At 38.0% G+C, this 19,512-nt stretch overlaps 1 protein-coding gene across 5 annotated transcripts in view; it reads left to right on the top strand.

Annotated features, from left to right (window-relative positions):
- BAZ1A (bromodomain adjacent to zinc finger domain 1A) overlaps window positions 1–19,512 on the top strand; it is a 119,806-nt gene that overhangs the window by 61,387 nt on the left and 38,907 nt on the right. For all 5 annotated transcript variants that reach the window (XR_008493598.2, XM_054447909.2, XM_054447907.2 and 2 more), the window contains 8 exons: window positions 696–797; window positions 4,196–4,283; window positions 8,797–8,931; window positions 10,605–10,704; window positions 11,395–11,561; window positions 15,863–15,958; window positions 16,743–16,881; window positions 18,530–18,676. Coding sequence is in view for 4 of the 5 variants with exons in the window: in XM_054447909.2 (XP_054303884.2) it covers window positions 696–797; window positions 4,196–4,283; window positions 8,797–8,931; window positions 10,605–10,704; window positions 11,395–11,561; window positions 15,863–15,958; window positions 16,743–16,881; window positions 18,530–18,676 (974 nt within the window). In the remaining variant the exon portion in view is untranslated. The remainder of the gene's footprint in view (window positions 1–695; window positions 798–4,195; window positions 4,284–8,796; window positions 8,932–10,604; window positions 10,705–11,394; window positions 11,562–15,862; window positions 15,959–16,742; window positions 16,882–18,529; window positions 18,677–19,512) is intronic.

The raw sequence follows: 19,512 nt of genomic DNA, 5'->3' as shown, positions 1-19,512 counted from the left end.
GTAGCTAAAATACCTACCTAAAATAAAATAGTGCTTTTTTCTGTTTTGGCTAATAGAATGGTGGAGGCAGGGATCAGTAACTTATAAAACCCCAGTTAAAGTAAAAATGCATGGCCATGTACAGTGGCTCATGCCTGTAATGCCAACACTTTGGGACGCCAAGGTAGGAGGATCTCTGGGGGCCAGGAATTTGAGGCTGCACTCAGCTTTGATGATGCCATTGCACTCCAGCCTGGGTGACAGGGCGAGACTCTGTCTCTTAAAAAAAAAATAAAATTTAAAAATTTTGAAATATGTGGCCAAGCACAGTGTCTCACGCCTGTAATCCCTGCACTTTGGGAAGCCGAGGTAGGAGGATCACCTGAGGTCAGGAGTTCGAGACCAGCCTGACCAATGGTGAAACGCTACCTCTACCAAAAATACAAAATTAACTGGGCATGGTGGTGCATGCCTGTATCCCAGTTACATAAGAGGTTGAGGCAGGAGAATAGTTTGAACCCAGGAGGCGGAGGTTGCAGTGAGCTGAGACTGGGCCATTGCATTCCAGCCTGGGCAACAAGAGAGACTCCATCTCAAAAACAAAAATTTTGAAATATGTGATTTTATTATAGTATATTCTTCGAAACTAGGTTTTCATTTAAAATTTCATTTTCCAAATTATTAACTGATTTCTGTCTTTTCCCTCTTCTTTTTAGGAAGAAAAAAGATACAATTGATCCCTTACTATTCAAGTATAAAGTGCAACCCACTAAAAAAGAATTATATGAGTCTGCTATTGTTAAAGCAACGCAAATCAGGTAAAACTCACTATCTTCTCAATAGTAGTTTAAAGTAGAATAATTATGTATGTTAGATTAAGAAGGTCTGATGTAGAACAAATGGGAAGTACTGTGATTGCTTTCCTTTTTAAAAATAAATGTACATTTATATGTTCATAGACTGATTAAAATAAATCCTAAGAATCCTGATGGAGGCCAGGCACAGTAGCTTATGTCTGTAATCCTAGCACTTTGACAGGCCAAGCCAGGAGGATCACTTGAGGCCAGGAGTTCAAGACCAGCCTGGACTACGTGGCAAGACCCTGTCTCTATTAAAAAAAAAAAATCCTAATGGACTTATTGAGCCCTTTGTTTAGATGACTAAACCCCAAATAGTCTTCTATCTAAAGAATTAAAAAGAGTCCTATTTATGAAGTACTTTTCATGAGGTAACTCAATTTTTAATGTTAATAAAGTTGCTTATAAACGTCACATTTGTAGTATTCATTAGATAAACATTTGATCAGTTTTTTCCTATTCATTAAGAAAGTTAAATCATAAAAAATGAGTATCTTTAAAAACTTCCTGTTTGAGGCCTAATCAAAGGAGACAGAAGTTAATGTAAGAAGTTGCTTTAGTGAGTAGTTAATACATAAAAGAACTGGCTTTAGGTTATACAGATATATTTTAGGAAAATCCCTATTGTTGCCTGTTGGGTTTAGGCTCTTAGTCATCTGAAAGCAAGATGATATCAGCCAGCTATCAACCTGCCACCTAGGAGTCAGTCTTGTATTTCATTTAATGTAAAATAATTTTTGCTTATGTTCTCATCCCTTCCATATATATTCATGTATCCAAACAAAAGTGATAATAATATAAGTGTTAAGAGAATCCTGAGATAGATATATCACTTTCTGTGGTTGTATTGTGGTTTGTTGTGTGTGTGTGTGTGTGTGTGTGTGTGTGGTTTGTTGGTTGGTTGGTTTTGGGGGGCTCATCGTTAGTTTAAGATCTCTAGAGCATTCTACATTTTACTTTATATTCAAAAATAATATTCTAAAACTAACGTTTGATTATTCAAACTTTTAAAAATTTGTTTAGTTTATGGGCTAATGAATAGCATTGTTGAGACTACAGATATTTTCCTTATTCACAGTTGAGTTTTTTTCTTTTGCCTTTAGTTTAGGATATGTTATTTACATAATGTAATTCCCTATTTAATATTTTTCATTTTTCTATTTACTTTTTGACTTATACTTTAAATATAATTATTCTGCTAGACCATGGTTACAGTCTTGGTTAGCTCGTTTTCTTCCTAATTGGTAAGCCAAAGAATTACAAGGTGAGAAAGTTATACTTCATAAGACTTAAGTGACTTATAGCTCTTTGTTAGCATCAAAAAATAGTATAATACTTTTTGTTTAAATAAAGAGATGGTGATATTCCTCTAATAAAGAAGAAGACTTGATATGCTAGAGTAGCATTGACAAGTAGAACTTTCTTTTATAATGGAAATGTTACATGTATGCTGTCCAACAGCCATGTGTCACTATTGAGCATTTGAAATGTAGCTAGAAAGAATGAGGGAACTGAGTTTTTAATTTTATTTATAAATAAACAATATATGGCTAGTAGCTACCATGTAAACTAATGAAGTCCTTGAGGACTAGTTTCTTCAGTAGTCAACAAGTAATTACCTTCTCTTTACCAGCTTGCAGAGATATAGCAGAGTCCTTGTTCTCATGGAGCTTTAAGTCTAGGAAGAGAATATAGTCATCCTTGGTTATCTGTGTGAGAGGGAAATCTTTGGATGTTCAAGTTTCATAAAATGGTGTAGTATTTGCATTTAACGTACACACATCTTCCCATATACTTTAAATCATCTCCAGATTACTTATAATACTTAATACAATGTAAATGAAGTATAAATCATTGTTATACTGTATTGTTTAGGGAATACTGACAATAAAAAAAGTCTGCACATGTTTAGTACAGATGCAGTTTTTATTTTCTCCGAATACTTTTGATCTAAGGACATGGAGGGCTAACTGTACACATTTTTGGGGAGGCCACTACTTAAAAATCATATATTTATTCACTAATAGGAGCTTTTAACGGCTTTTTCTTGAAAGGAATACATTGAACTCAATTAAAACATTTACTTTTTCCCAAAAATACTTCTATTTCTTTTCTATTGGTTTTATTTTGTTTTGCTTGTGGTGGTGTTTGGTACTCTTGTGGTTGTTTTTAATTGGGGGGCAAGGGAGAATAAAATTAGAATATTAATTTTAAGCCTCTTTTAATTTTCATCCCACTAATTTGTTGGTTGTCATGAGATTTAAATACAAAATGTTTTAAAATTTTATACAAGCTGTGTTCAACTTTGTTTACAGTGTCCACTTGAATATTGATTTGCAGCACTTAATATGATTTCTGGTAGTCTACTGATTTTAATTTTTTTTGTTTTGTTTTGCTTTGTTTTTTTGAGACAGAGTCTCACTCTGTCTCCAAGACTAGAGTGCAGCAGCGTGATCTCGGCTCACTGCACCCTCGGCCTCCCAGACCCAAGCGATTCTCCACCCTAAGCCTCCTGAGTAGCTGGGATTACAGGCATGTGCCACTACCGCCCAGCTAATTTTTTTGTATTTTTAGTAGAGATGGGGTTTCACCATGTTGGCCAGGCTGGTCTCGAACTCCTGACCTCAAGTGATCCACCCTCAGCTCCCAAAGTGCTGGGATTACAGGCGTGAGCCACTGTGCCTGGCCTGATTTTAATTTTTAAGAGAATTTTAATGGTTATACTTGTAGGGGTAATCTAATTTTATAAAATTTGATTTAGTCTCTGTAGCATATTTTCCTTAAAGTTTTTCTTTTTTCTTTTCTTTTCTTTTTTTTTTTTTGAGACAGAGTCTTGCGCTGTTGCCCAGGCTGGAGTGCAGTGGTGTGATCTCGGCTCACTGCCTCCTGCGTTTATGCCATTCTCCTGCCTCAGCCTCCCGAGTAGCTGGGACTACAGGCACCCGCCACCACACCTGGCTAATTTTTTGTATTTTTAGTAGAGACAGGGTTTCACCGTGTTAGCCAGGATTGTCTCAATCTCCTGACCTCGTCATCCACCCGCCTCAGCCTCCCAAAGTGCTGGGATTACAGGCGTGAGCCACTGCGCCCGGCCCTTGAAGTTTGTTTTCTCAGTGGCTCCTAAATGACAAATGTATATTGCTGTTTTTGTAATAGATTCACTCATGTAGATCTTATAACTTCCTACATAAATACCTCTGTAAAAGTTTCTTGTAACTTCTACATAAATACTATTAGAAGATGAAGTGTCCTTTGATTCCTAGGCTTGAAATTCAGGTTACAAATTTACAGAGATTGTGGAGTTGGGGTTGAACTCTGATGCTAACACTACCTCTCTTTGACTTCCTTGCCTCCTGTAGCCGGAGAAAACACCTATTTTCTCGTGATAAACTAAAGCTTTTTCTGAAGCAACACTGTGAACCACAAGATGGAGTCATTAAAATAAAGGTAATCAAATAATGAAATTATTTGTTGGAAGACAGAAAACAAGATGAGTAGTGTTATAAAGTTATAACATTGCTGAAATGTTATTTCAAAGATGATTAAAGATTGTTCTCTTTTAATCTGGAGGCAATTTTTAGTACTTTTGAAAAATATTTATTGGATTCATTACTATTTCTAAAATTGCTAGAATTGCTAGGTGGTTCATTTACTACCACTTATAAAAAAGATCAACAAGGACAGGTGAAAATAGAAAATTTGGAAAAAGAAAAGTTATCAGGTGGGGCAACGATAGCTTCCTAATACCTATAGTGTGGTTCTGGCTTACGAAGGATAGACAGATTCAAAGAACAATGCTAAACAGAGCCTGCTAGGTAAGAGAACAATGTATAATAAAAAGAGCATTGGCTGGGCACCATGGCTTACTCCTGTAATCCTTGCACTTTAGGAGGCCAGAGTGTACATACTGCTTGAGCCCAGGAGACCAGCCTGGAGACCAGCCTGAGAAACATGGCAAACCCTATATCTACAAAAATTAGCTGGGTGTGGTGGTGGGTAATTGTAGTCCCAGCTACTTAGGAAGCTGAGGTAAAAGGATCACCTGAGCCTGGAGAGGTCAAGGCTGCTGTGAGCTGTGATTGTATCACTGCACTCCAGCCTGGACAACAGAGTGAGACCCTGTCTCAAAATAATATAATAATAATAATAAAAAATAAAAATAAAAAGTATCATGCTAATACTAAGCAGACAGATTATATTTTGTCAATAACCATTAAGAGAGGAAAAAGTCAAGTTTTAGAGATTTCACATTGCACACTAAATAAAAAGTTAAATGGTAAAACTCAAAGTAATTTTTTAAAATGCAAAATATTCAACTTTTATTGGGATAAAGACACACTAAGTGAAAAAAGCAATAGAATGGAGCCTCATGCCTATAGTCCCAGCTACTCCGAAGGCTGAGGTGGGAGGATCACTTGAGCCTGGGATTTCAGCCTATCAGAAGGTGGGAGGAGGGAGAGGATGGGGAAAAATAACTAATGGGTACTTGCTTAAAACCTGGGTGATAAAGTAATCTGCACAACAAAACCCCCATGACACATGTTAACTATGTAACAAACCTGCAAATGCACCCCTGAACTTAAAATAAAAGTTTAAAAAGGCAGTAGAATGGGTTAGAGAGATGTATGCATTTGTCACAAATCAGCTCCTGCATGTGTTAGATTTGTGCATTTCACTGTATATAAATGTTTAAAAAGAAGAGACTTTAAAAAAAGAATGAGTTTATGCGAAAAGTTAACATTTCAGGTCTCTAGAGGCAAGATTGATAAATAAAAATGGACACTTGGTTAACTATTGGAATAATAAAGTTAAATCTAACTCAAAAGAAATAAATTTTAATGTTAAACATGATGAGGTACTTAGGAGAAATAGGAAAAAAAAATACCAAGGATGAGATTGAGCATAAACATAGGTTTTAAAATGTCATGAATAAGTGAGCCAAGATCGCGCCACTGCACTCCAGCCTGGGCAACAGGAGACTCCGTCTAAGGGAAAAAAAAAAAAAGTCATGCGTAGATTTCAAGGGCAAGCGCTGGGGGAAAAATACCTTGAGTAAATACAATGAAGAATGCAAATTAACTAGAGAAACATAAGCACCCCAGTAGGAAAATGGTCAAATAGATATGACTAAAATTCACAATGGATGAAATATAAAAACTTGAAAATGTAAGATAGTGTCATCTGAAAAATAATTTTTTAAAAAATGTGAGCATATTTATGTATCTGCCTTGATAAGATTCAATTATGCTCTGTCTATAGCATTATCAGGCAGCCATATTAAATGATGCTTACAAAAAGTTTTAATGATTTAGATACTTGCGATAAATGGCTAGAACAGTGCCTGACACTTGGTAAGCAATCGATATGTGAATAGTTGTATATATATATTGTAAACAGCCAGTTGGCCAATTCCTCTAATTTACAAAGATTTCTTACACATCAGTGAGCAAAGATGACCCAATTGGAAAATGGTGATAAAAGACATCAGCAAATATTTCACCAAGGAAAAAGTCAATGAACATGGAAAGAAGCTCAACTTTACTTAATAAATAAATGGGAATTAAGGTCACAATAAACATTTTTCACTTAGAGTGTAATAGAAGATTATTAACGGATATGCTGGTGTATTAATCCATTCTCACACTGCTATAAAGACATACCTGAGACTGGGTAATTTATAAGGAAAAGAAGTTTAATCGGCTCACAGTTCTGTGGGCTGTACAGGCTTCTGCTTCTGGGGAGGCCTCAGGAAACCTACAATCATGGTGGAAAGCAAAGGGAAAGCAAGCACATCTTCACATGGCTGGCAGGAGAGAGTGTGAAGTGGGAGGTGCTATGCACTTTCAAACAACCAGATCTCATGAACAGCAAGGGGGAAGCCCACTCCATGATTCAGTCACCTCCTACCAGGCCTGCCCTTTAACACTGGGGAGTACAATTCCACATGAGATCTGGGTGGGGACACAGAGCCAAATTATATCAGCACAGCACTTTGTGAGCAAGCACACAAAGTTTGATAACCAGTTTTGGTGAGCATAGACTGCTGTTAGGAGTACCTACAAGTACACAAAGATGTAGGTTTTGTGTATTGTGTGTATGAATAAGGAACTTTGGCAATTAACGTACTACAATGTATTTTGGCCTTTATGAGTGTGTATATTTGAGAAGAAACCACCCATGTGCTTTATATTCATATTTAAGGTGCAATTCTGTAGACAATTACATAATTCTATTCTGTAGATAATTACATAATTCTATTCTGTAGATAATCCTGTTATCCCACATAATTCAGAGGTTATGTGGGATGGAATATGATCATTTTAATGAAATCTTCTTTAATGGGAGATTTTGATAGATTCTTGATTTATTGTCATGGCCAGAACTGGTTGAATTCTAGGTGTTTAAAGCTGTGCTCTACCTACAAAAATAATTATACACAAAATACACCTTTCTGTTTTGTTAACTTTTTGTATTTTGTGTCATTATTTTCTCTCACATTTCCTGAAAGGTATTTCTGTAAATGGCACTTGTTTTCGTTTGCTTGTTTGAGAGGAAGAATGATGAGCTTGGCCATTAGGTCAAAAATAACAAAAAGTCTAGGGTTGCACATGGATAAAAGGTAAGCAAGACTGGGCGCAGTGGCTTATGCCTATAATCCCAGCACTTTGGGAGGCCAAGGCGGGCAGATCACTTGAGGTCAGGAGTTCGAGACCAGCATGGCCAACATGGTGAGACCCTGTCTCTACTAAAAATACAAAAATTAGCCAGATGTGGTGGCACACACCTGTAATCTCAGCTACTCAGGAGACTGAGGCAGGAGAATCACTTGAACCTAGGAGGCAGAGGTTGCAGTGAGCCAAGATCATGCCACTACACTCCAGCCAGGGTGACAGAGCAAGATTCTGTCTCAAAATAAATAAATATTAAATAAAATTAAAATAAAAAAACTTTAAAAGGCAAACAAATTCTAGATACAAGGTAAAAGGAGATAAACTCTTGGATTTAGTAATTATTCTAGAACCACACCATTTCTGGCAAGAATAAGGTTAACTTCTGAACTTAAATTCTTTGTTTAAACTTTATAGGAATTTGCAAGTATTTCTGCTTTTTTTATCAAGACTAGAGGGATGTAATGGGAAATTTGATACATTAAGTATTTAAGTTATTACTCTACCCTGGGAGGAAAATCTAAATAAATGTTCAGCAGTTGGCAAATGGTTAAGAAAAATTTATCAGGTTAATACAGTGGATTTTTAATGTTAAATATATGGATTGATTATTCATTTACATAGATTGATTATTCATTTATGTAGAAAATCTCACAAAATTTGCCAAAGCAAAACAAATTATTGTATAATATATATGTGATTTTGAAGTACAAGAAACTGTACAACCATTCTTGAGGTATTTTATTGTAAAGTAATCTTTGAATTGTGGTTTTCTTTCTGGTAAGGCTAATTAATTATATAGTGGAAAAAGGATTGGTTAAACCAACTAAAATGTATTTTACTACATAATAATGCATAAAATTCTAATGTTTTTATTCTTATCTTTTTTTTTTTTTTTTTCCTGAGACAGAGTCTTACTCTGTCACCAGGCTGGAGTGCAGTGGCACAATCTCTGCTCACTGTAACCTCCACCTCCCAGATTCAAGTGATTCTCCTGCCTCAGCCTCCCGAGTACCTGGGACTACAGACGTGTGCCACCACACCCAGCTTATTTTTGTATTTTTAGTAGAGATGGGGTTTCACCATGTTGGGCAGGATGGTCTCAATCTTTTGACCTCATGATCCGCCTGCCTCAGCCTCCCAAAGTGCTGGGATTACAGGCATGAGCCACTGTGCCCAGCCTATCCTGATCTTTTAACAGCATTAATAGTGGCCTTATGACATGTTAGGGCATATCTGTATGTTGTATACTAATGTGTTATTATTGTACCCTATGTCTTTGTTTTATTAAGGCATCATCTCTTTCAACGTATAAAATAGCAGAACAAGATTTTTCTTATTTCTTCCCTGATGATCCACCCACATTTATCTTCAGTCCTGCTAACAGACGAAGAGGGAGACCTCCCAAACGAATACCTATTAGTCAAGTAAGTAGAGAATTGATTAAAACTACATTTTCACTGTTAGTAAAACAGTATTCAGAATCAAGAAGTATGTTTGTCTCCTCTCACATCCATAGCCTAGAGGAAGAAACTCATGACCTCACCAAAAAGTATGTGAGTGTGTACTGTATGTTGATAACTGCTCAGCAATGAGGCTTGGAGAAGTTTCAGGTGTGAATTAGATATGACTTTCATACCACAAGGATTTTATACCAAAGTGGAAGCAAGCACATAAGCAATTACTGAAATGTAAAGCAGGGAATAAACTATGGGATTGAAGTGTAAAATAAAGAGCAATAAATTCTGACAGGAAGAAGTTATATGGGGCTTTAAAAAAGCAATAATGCAGCTGGGCACAGTGGCTCTTGCCTGTAATCTCAGTACTTTGGGAGGCTGAGGTGGGTGGATATTTGAGTCTAGGAGTTCTAGACTAGCCTGGCCAACATGGCAAAACTCTGTCTCTACTAAAAATACAGGAGCCTGAGGCACGAGAATTGCTCAAACCCGGGAGGCAAACAGGCTGAGGTTGCTGTGAGCCCAGATCATGCCACATTGTACTTTAGCCTGGACAACAAAGCCAAGACTCCGTCTTAAAAAAAAAAAAAACAAACAAAACAAAAAAAAACCTACACAAATTAATTAGGTTAGAAACATTCTTAGAAGAAATAAAATAAAAATAAAATTTGACATTGGCCACAAGAATTTTTCTGGTATGTCTTTTTTCTGCATCTTTTATATTTGATATTTACACCATCTATTTTATAAAGTAAGCTGAAAGTTTGTTTTTCTAATGCATTTTTAAGGCTCTTTCTATATATTACCAGTTTTTCCTGAGATATTCTTGTAATAATTTATAGAGCTACAGAGTTAACTCATGTTCTGTTTATTACTAAGATTAGCGTTATTAACAGTTCAGTTACACTTTTTTTTTTTTTTTTTTTTTTTTTTTGAGATGGAGTCTCACTCTGTCACCCATGCTGGAGTGCAGTGGCACGATCTTGGCTCACTGCAACCTCCACCTCCTGGGTTCAAGCAGTTCTGCCTCAGCCTCCTGAGTAGCTGGGGCTGCAGGTGCATGCCACCACACCTAGCTAATTTTTGCATTTTTAGTAGAGATGGGGTTTCACCATGTTGGCCAGGCTGCTATCAAACGCCTGACCTCAAGTATTCTACCCTCCTTGGCTTCCCAAAATGCTAGGATTACAGGCATGAGCCACCGTGCCCGGACCAATTGTACTTTAGAATAAAAACTCATTTTAGACTGGGCACAGTGGCTCACACCTGTAATCCCAGCACTTTGGGAGGCTGAGGTGAGTAGCCCACTTGAGGTCAGGAGTTCAAGACCAGCCTGGCCAACATGGCAAAACCCTGTATCTACTAAAAATACAAAAAAATGTAGCCAGGTGTGGTGGCACATGCCTGTAATCCCAGCTACTCGAGAGGCTGAGGGAGAAGAATCACTTGAGCCCAGGAGGCAGAGGTTGCAGTGAGCCGAGATCACACCACTGCACTCCAACCTGGGGGACAGAGCGAGACTTTCTCAAAAAAAAAAAAAAATCATTTTAGTATAAAGAAAGCATAATTGGTGAGAGTTTTAAATTTTTTGCCTTTTATTCTTACTATAAGAACCAGGCATACTATTTTGGTTTGTTTTTTAGGAGGACAATGTTGCTAATAAACAGACTCTTGCAAGTTGTAGGAACAAAGCTACTAAAGAAAGAGATAAACTTTTGAAACAAGAAGAAATGAAGTCACTGGGTGAGTTTTAACATTCTTTCCAAAAGCTGATTAGGAATAAGAAAGAATATTTCTCTGTGCCTGAGTGGGGGATGTTTCCGAAATGGCATGTTTCTGGTTGTTTTGAAATGCAGTTATTTTTTCTATCAGAGAACTATTGTTTATTTGTTTGTTTGCTTGTTTTATAAATAAGACCGCTTCATCTCTTAAAATTTCATGGTCTTGCATATTCCCTATTAAATTGCTTAGTGCCAGATTAAGCAGAAGTTTGAGTTTCCAGGGCTTAGTGGAAACTGGGGCTATTTTGTTTGATTCACACAACCTTTTAAAACATTGCTTCCCGAACTTGAATATATGTATGAATCACTTGGGGATCTTGTTAAAATGAAGATTCTAAATTAGGTCTGGTGGGGGAATGAGATTCTGCATTTTTTAACAAGGTGATGATAACCTTGCTGCTGGGCTTCAGATCACACTTTGGGTATTAGGGCTTTCAAAGGCACAGATATGTTTGTCCCAATACTGTAGTTTGTCATAAACTTAGCCAATTTGCTTTTCCTGTTTTAATAACCTGCTGGCTCCCTGTAGGAATTTTAAGAGTCTCTACTAATCTCATTTAACTTTAAATTATTTCAAGGATTCTATTGTTACATCAAAAAAATTGCCAAGTGTTATTTTGTCTATAGTTCTAAGTTTGATTTTTCTTCACAGCTTTTGAAAAGGCTAAATTAAAAAGAGAAAAAGCAGATGCCCTAGAAGCGAAGAAAAAAGAAAAAGAAGATAAAGAGAAAAAGAGGGAAGAATTGAAAAAAATTGTTGAAGAGGAGAGACTAAAGAAAAAAGAAGAAAAAGAGAGGCTTAAAGTAGAAAGAGAAAAGGTATTCATTTGAGTATATTAGCTATACTCTCTACATATAGTAATACTACTTTACATATCTACATCCATGGTTGATTTTTAAATGCTTTTACTACTTTCATTCACATTTATGAATGTGCATAGAAAGTTGATTGGTTTATCTCCCTTTTGCTTTGGAAAATTTAACATGCCTTTACACATCACTTAAAACCTCTTTTAGAATGCAGTTCTAAATGATTTCATTGTTTAGACTTCCAAATTTAGGGAAGATGATATATGTAAAAGTTTATATGTAAAACTTTAAGAGGTAAAATACGTAATTTGAAAACTAAAATAGGCCGGACACAGTGGCTCACGCCTGTAATCCCAGCACTTTGGGAGGCCAAGGCAAGGCGGATCATGAGGTCAGGAATTTGAGACCAGCCTGGCCAGGATGGTGAAACCCCATCTCTACTAAAAATACAAAACTTAGCCGGGCATGGTAGTATGCACCTGTAATCCCAACTATGAAGGAGGCTGAGGCAGGAGAATCGCCAAGATCACACCACTGCACCGCCAGCCTGGGCGACAGAACAAGACTCCGTCTCAAAAAAAAAAAAAAAAAAAAGAATGATGTTCTTATCCTACTTGAAAAATAAGGTGTAATAATAGTGTTTCAGCAAATCTTTGATTGTGGTCTTCAGTAATACATATTCCTTAGAGAATTCTATATCTGGTTTCCTCCAAAGTCAGTCATTTTCAGAGATTTCTTGGGATATTCATAAGTAGCCTTAGAGGATCATATTACATGCTCTGTGCTCATTTTAGTTGTCTATAGTCTCCCTTGAATTTTTTTTTTTTAATTATACTTTAAGTTCTAGGGTACCTGTGCACAACGTGCAGGTTTATTACATAGGTATACATGTGCCATGTTGGTTTGCTGCACCCATTAACTCGTCATTTACATTAGGTATTTCTCTTAATGCTATCCCTCCCCCCTTCCCCCACCCCACAACAGGCCCTGGTGTGTGATATTCCCCACCCTGTGTCCAAGTGTTCTCACTGTTCAAGTCCCACCTATGAGTGAGAACATGTGGTGTTTGGTTTTCTGTCCTTGTGACAGTTTGCTGAGAATAATGGTTTCCAGCTTCATCCATGTCCCTACAAAGGACATGAACTCATCCTTTTTTATGGCTGCATAGTATTCCATGGTGTATATGTGCCACATTTTCTTAATTCAGTCTATCATTGGTGGACATTTGGGTTGGTTCCAAGTCTTTGCTATTGTGAATAGTGCAGCAATAAACATATGTGTGCATGTGTCTTTATAGCAGCATGATTTATAACCTTTCAGTATATACCTAGTAATGGGATCGCTGGGTCAAATGGTATTTCTAGTTCTAGATCCTTGAGGAATCGCCACACTGTCTTCCACAATGGTTGAACTAGTTTACACTCCCACCAACGGTGTAAAAGCATTCCTATTTCTCTACATCCTCTCCAGCATCTGTTGTTTCCTGACTTTTTAATGATTGCCATTCTAACTGGTGTGAGATGGTATCTCATTGTGGTTTTGATTTGCATTTCTTTGATGACTAGTGATGAGCATTTTTTCATGTGTCTTTGTCTGGGTATCACCAGTGGAGCCTGCAGAACAGCAAATATTGCTGCCTTATCCTTCCTCTGGAAGCTTCATCCCAGAGGGGCACCTACCTGTATGAGGTGTCAGCTGGCCCCTACTGGGAGGTTTCTCCCAGTTAGGCTACACAGGGGTCAGGGACCCACTTGAGGAGACAGTCTCTCTGTTCTCAGAGCTCAAAAACCGTGCTAGGAGCTGCCAGACAGGGATGTTTAAGTCTGTAGAAGTTTCTGCTGCCTTTTGTTCAGCTACACCCTGCCCCCAGAGGTGTGGTCTATGGAGGCAGCCAGCCTTTCGGAGCTGCGGTGGGCTCTGCCCAGTTTGAGCTTCCCCGGCAGCTTTGTTTACCTACTCAAGCCTCAGCAATGGCGGACGCCCCCTCCCTCTGCCAGGCTACTGCCTCGCAGGTCGATCTCAGACTGCTGCGCTAGCAGTGAGCAAGGCTCTGTGGGCATGGGACCTGCTGAGCCAGGCGCAGGATATAATCTGCTGGTGTGCCCTTTGCTAAGACTGTTGGAAAAGCACAGTATTTGGGCAGGAGTGTCTGGATTTTCCAGGTGCAGTCTGTCAAGGCTCCCCTTGGCTAGGAAAGGGAAATCCCCTGACCCCTTGCACTTCCCGGGTGAGGTGATGCCCACCCTGCTTCGGCCGCCCTGCTTCGGCTTGCCCTCCATGGGCACCAGTCCCAATGAGATGAACCAGGTACCTCAGTTGGAAATGCAGAAATCACCGTCTTCTGCATTGATCACGCTGGGAGCTGCAGACTGGAGCTGTTCCTATTCGGCCATCTTGGAACGGAAACCAAATGTTTGTCAAATAGGCCATTGAGGTGGTGTAGGAGGTCTAACATAAGTTTACTCCAGAAAACATAGAGGACAGAAAAATCACCAGAAATCTGATGGTAACATTTAGAGATAGAATTAACACTTTTTTTTTTTGAGGCGGAGTGTCACTCTGTTGCTCAGGCTGAAGTGCAGTGGCTTGATCTGGGTTCACTGCAACCTCTGCCTCCCAGATTCAAGCAGTTCTCCTGCCTCAGCTTCCCGAATGGCTGGGATTAGAAGTGCCCACCACCACGCCTGGCTAATTTTTGTATTTTTAGTAGAGATGGGGTTTCACCATGTTGGCCAGGTTGGTCTCGAACTCCTGACCTCAAGTGATCTGCCCGCCTCGACCTCCCAAAGTGCTAGGATTACAGGCATGAGCCACCGCACCTGGCCAGAGAGAATTAACACTTTGATTTGTTTATTTCTAGTCTTTATCCTCTGCCTTAAAAAAACAGATCACTCACCATTTAAAGTTTTATATGTTTTTTTATCTAACATGATCATAAACATTCTTTCATGTTATTAAATAATCTTAAGTGGAATTTTTAATGACTGCATAACTCATTAAATAGTCATAGCTAAGTGCTTTAAATAATACTGCTGTGTTCAAATTTCTGAATAAAGTCTTCTTTTTTTTTGGACTATGTCCCAGGATAAATTTGTAGAAATAGAATAAATCAAAGGGTAAGAATATTTTTAAAACTTTCTATACATATATATCACTAAGTATTTCCCGAGCATGTGCTTATTTACACTGTTAGCAACAATGAATTAGAATGTTAACCTTATTTGATCCTATAAGAATTATTTCTGAGGTTGGGGGTGGATAATTTATTTAAGCAGACTATTCAAGTTACAGCAAGTTCCGTAACTAGCTAGGCATTTTATGTTGAAAATTTGATAAGTGCACATCTGTTTATCTCTGTTCTTCCTAAATTTCAAAGAAGAGAATAATATAATAACATATTAAATATACTTACTGGAAAAAATAGTAAAATATTTTATTTACACTGCTTTATTAGAGACATTTAGCAGTTAATATTTATCTTGCAATTTCAAACACCAGAATCAAAAAGTAAGGGTTTCAAAAGACCGAGTGAGTAAGAGAAATAGCCTGAATTACAAGAAAGAAGTCCATCTATTCTAATATTGTTGCTTTTAATTATTGTTCCCTCTTTGTGTCTCTAGGCTGTTACCAGATTCAAATGAATCTTGAAAATGACAAATGTATTACAAATATAAGGGGAAGTTTCATTTTAGGCAGTCTAATAATTTATTTTGCCTAGGATCTTATTGATAGGAAGTAGAGGGAAAGATATAGATCAAGTCAGATTAAGTTAATATTTATTCAAGAGCTGCCTAGGCTGGAGTGCAGTGGTGTGATCTCAGTTCACCCCAACCCTCTCCTCCAGGGTTCAAGCGCTTCTTGTGCCTCAGCCTCCTGAGTAGCTGGAACAACAGGTGTGTGCCACCACACCCAGCATATATATATATGTTTGTATTTTTAGTAGAGATGGAGTTTCGCCATTTTGGCCAGGCTGGTCTCAAACTTCTGACCTCAAGTAATCCACCTGACTCTGACTCCCAAAGTGCTGGGATTACATGTGTGAGCCACTGCACTCGGCCCATTTTCAGTCTTCATAGCATTATTTTGATAGGTATTATTTTGATCAGTGGTTCTAAAACTTTAGCGTGTATTAAAAACCACCAGAAGGGCTTGCTAGAACACCAGTTGCTAAGTCCTAACCTCAGAGTTACTGCTTCAGTAGGTATGGGGTAAGGTCCAAGTATTTGCATTTCTAACAAGTTCTCAGGAGATGCCGATGCTGCCATATAAATTTCTTACATGAATTGTTATTAACTTTTAAAAATTTTTAGGAAAGAGAGAAGTTACGTGAAGAAAAGCGAAAATATGTGGAATACTTAAAACAGTGGAGTAAACCTAGAGAAGATATGGAATGTGATGACCTTAAGGTATAAACATGTTATGTGATGTTTGGCACACATAGGTTTTAAATGCCCTATGTGGCTTTGCTGATGAAATCATTCTTTTATTTAATAGCAGCCTCTTTTCTTTATATTTAACTGAGAGGAAATAGCTAGTTAAGCAAATGTTCACACTTAGAATTCCAAGGTAGCATTGTTAGTGTTTTATAATCAGCTTTGATAATGATTCTTATTCTGTAGAAATAATAGGTCAGTTTGTGTGATCCTTAATAATCCAAAAACCACTGTAGCCAGGCATGCATTTGGCTTGATTGCTAGGTAAGGATTCTGCCTATTTCCAGAAATGGTCAGAGTGTCCAAATCAAACTCATTCAACTTGGCTTATAAAGAACAATTTCAGTAAATCAAAATCAGTAGATGGTAGATTAATTATGTTCCAGATCATAAGGAGATACTACATTGAAGGTAGTATTTCACAGCTGATTTGACTTCAGAATGTGGGTTAAGAGACTCTTACTAGGAAATATAGTCAGAAATACACTCAGCCTAAAGTTACGTTCTTAGTATAAGGAAGAAAATGTTCCTTTCTCCCAGTCCCTTCTCAGGAAGTGTGATTTAGTAAAGTTGGAACAAGTTCAGGACATCTATAATTTTAGAAGTTTCAAAGGTGATTGTGATCAACAGCAAGGGTTGAGAACCAGTAGCTTACAAAGAATACTTCTTAATAGTTAGGTAAAAAGTATGTCATCTCTACCTTTTAAGTTTTCCTGTTCTTGGTTCAAATAGTTATATAAATTGTTTAATCTTTCAGGAACTTCCAGAACCAACACCAGTGAAAACTAGACTACCTCCTGAAATCTTTGGTGATGCTCTGATGGTTTTGGAGTTCCTTAATGCATTTGGGGAACTTTTTGATCTTCAAGATGAGTTTCCTGATGGAGTAACCCTAGGCAAGTGCTTTAGTTATCTATTGCTACATTATAGTTCATCCTAAAATGAGTGGCTTTAAAAAAAAAAAAAAAGCCATCTTGTAAAGTTCTGTGGGGGCACTGGAGTTGGGATCTCTCTGGTCTGGCTAGATGTTCAAAATGGCTTCTTCTCACACAGGTCTGGTGCCTCGGTCCTCTTCATGTGGCCTTTCATTTCATCAGAGTATGTCATACTTATTATGTGGCACCTGGGGGCTCTAAGAAGCAGGAAGCAGAAATTGCTAGCCCTGTTAAAAGCCTAGGCCTGGAATTGGCACAGCCTTACTTCTGCCACATTCCATTGGTCAGAGCAGTGAGAGGCCACCGTGGGATTCAACAGGATTGTGGAATAGACTCCACTTCTTGAGCAGGGAGTGGTATATGGGTGTTTGCAGACAGGTTATTGCCTACCTTTAATTTGTAATTCTCTTTGGCCTGTGTACTTACATACTTTTACTTTGTATAAACATTTATAATGAGTTTAGTATAAGGAAAGATTTGGATCAAATTTTAAATTTTTGGCTGTCACATGGTAAAATAATTTTCTTAAAATCCATGTAGAGACTTTGAAATAGAGAATTGTAATGCCACTCATTTTTTTTTTCTTGAGACAGAGTCTTGCTCTGTCATCTAGGCTAGAGTGCAGTGGCACGATCTCGGCTCACTGCAAGCTCCACCTCCAGGGTTCAAGCGATTCTCCTGCCTCAGCCTCCCAAGTAGCTGGGACTACAGGCACCCGCCACCATGCCCAGCTAATTTTTTTCTTTCTTTTTTTTTCTTTTTTTCTTTTTTTTCTTTTTGAGATGGAGTCTCACTCTGTCGCCCAGGCTGGAGTGCAGTGGCGTGATCTCGGCTCACTGCAACCTCCACCTCCGGGGTTCAAGCAATTCACTGCCTCAGTCTCCCGAGTAGCTGTGATTACAGGTGCCCACCACCATGCCCAGCTAATTTTTGTATTTTTAGTGGTTCCATTTTGGCCAGGCTGGTCTTGAACTCCTGACCCTTGTGATCTGCCTGCCTCGGCGTCCCAAAGTGCTGGGATTACAGGCGTGAGCCACCGCACCTGGCCCAATTTTTTTGTATTTTTAGTGGAGACGAGGTTTCACCACGTTAGCCAGGATGGTCTCGATCTCCTGACCTCGTGATCCGCCCGCTTTGGCCTCGCAGAGTGCTGGGATTACAGGCATGAGCCACCGCGCCTGTCCTATAATGCCACTCTTAAAACCTAATGCGGATAATGACCTCTCCTATGCCCTATTTGCACATACATAGCCCTCAAGAACAGTGGCACAATAACAAATATTTACATTGTTCAGATTAGAATAAAATTGTAATTTTTAAAATGTGCCTTAATTTGTGCCTTAAATTTAAATGAAATATGTTGATCTATTGAGGCTATTTTGACTTACTTGAATGACGTGACTTTGGCTTACAATTTTATTGTATTTTATTGTAATCATTATAAATTGTTTCTTATTTTGGCTTGGATAATACTTGGTTATACTTTCATAAATTGATGCTTAAGAAAATAGTTGCACATACTATTGTTGATTACATGTTTATTCCAGTGGAGTTGTTTTTTCAGTACATGAACAGAACTTTAAATTCATTTTAAACATTTTATTCACAGAAGTATTAGAGGAAGCTCTTGTAGGAAATGACAGTGAAGGCCCACTGTGTGAATTGCTTTTTTTCTTCCTGACTGCAATCTTCCAGGCAATAGCTGAAGAAGAAGAGGAAGTAGCCAAAGAGCAACTAACTGATGCTGACACCAAAGGTCAGAGTTCAACATTATTGCTGATTGAACCATAGTAGTTTTGTAGCGAAACTAATTTTTGAAGGCTAATTTTAAATTAAATTGGCTTTTATGCTTATAAAATATAGTTGTTCAGGTTACCTGATGTTGAATCATATGCTAACAACAAATGGATTATGTTATAAAAATTTTGTTTTGATATCACCTGTGTCTGACAGCCTTAAAGATATTTTCCCTCAGTCTATCTTGCTTTTATTCCTTTAGACTTTTCCTATGATTTAGGAGCATTACAGATTTCATTGACCAGTATCTGTAATTCCAAGAGATTCTGCTAACTAGTACTCTAGCACTGTTTCTTTGTTTTTTGGGGGTATTTTTTTGGCCCTCAATTAAGGAAATACTTTTTTTTTTTTTTTTTTTGAGACGGAGTTTTGCTCTGTTGCCAGGCTGGAGTGCCTTGGTGTGATCTTGGCTCACCACAACCTCTGCCTCCCAGGTTCGAGCGATTCTCCTGCCTCAGCCTCCGGAGTAGCTGGGATACAGACGCCCGCCACCGTGCCCAGCTAATTTTTGTATTTTTTAAATAGAGACGGGGTTTCACTGTGTTGGCCAGGCTGGTCTCGAACTTCTGACCTCAGGTGATCCACCCACCTTGGCCTCCCAAAGTGCTGGGATTACAGGCGTGAGCCACTGCGCCTGGCCAGGAAATACTTTAATTGTAATTAATACTTTAAAATGGAAATACTACTGCTGATTTCATTTTAGATCTGACAGTTTTCACATCAGAGTTAAGTAAAATTTTACTTCTGAGTCTGAACTAGATACTTTGCCCTTTAAGTTCTGCACGCTTAAATATC

The sequence above is a fragment of the Pongo pygmaeus genome, chromosome 15 (genome assembly GCF_028885625.2).
Source record: "Pongo pygmaeus isolate AG05252 chromosome 15, NHGRI_mPonPyg2-v2.0_pri, whole genome shotgun sequence".
NCBI classification, from domain to species: Eukaryota; Metazoa; Chordata; class Mammalia; order Primates; family Hominidae; genus Pongo; species Pongo pygmaeus.
Note: the sequence above shows the minus strand (reverse complement) of the source record. Positions and strands in the feature narration are given on the sequence as shown.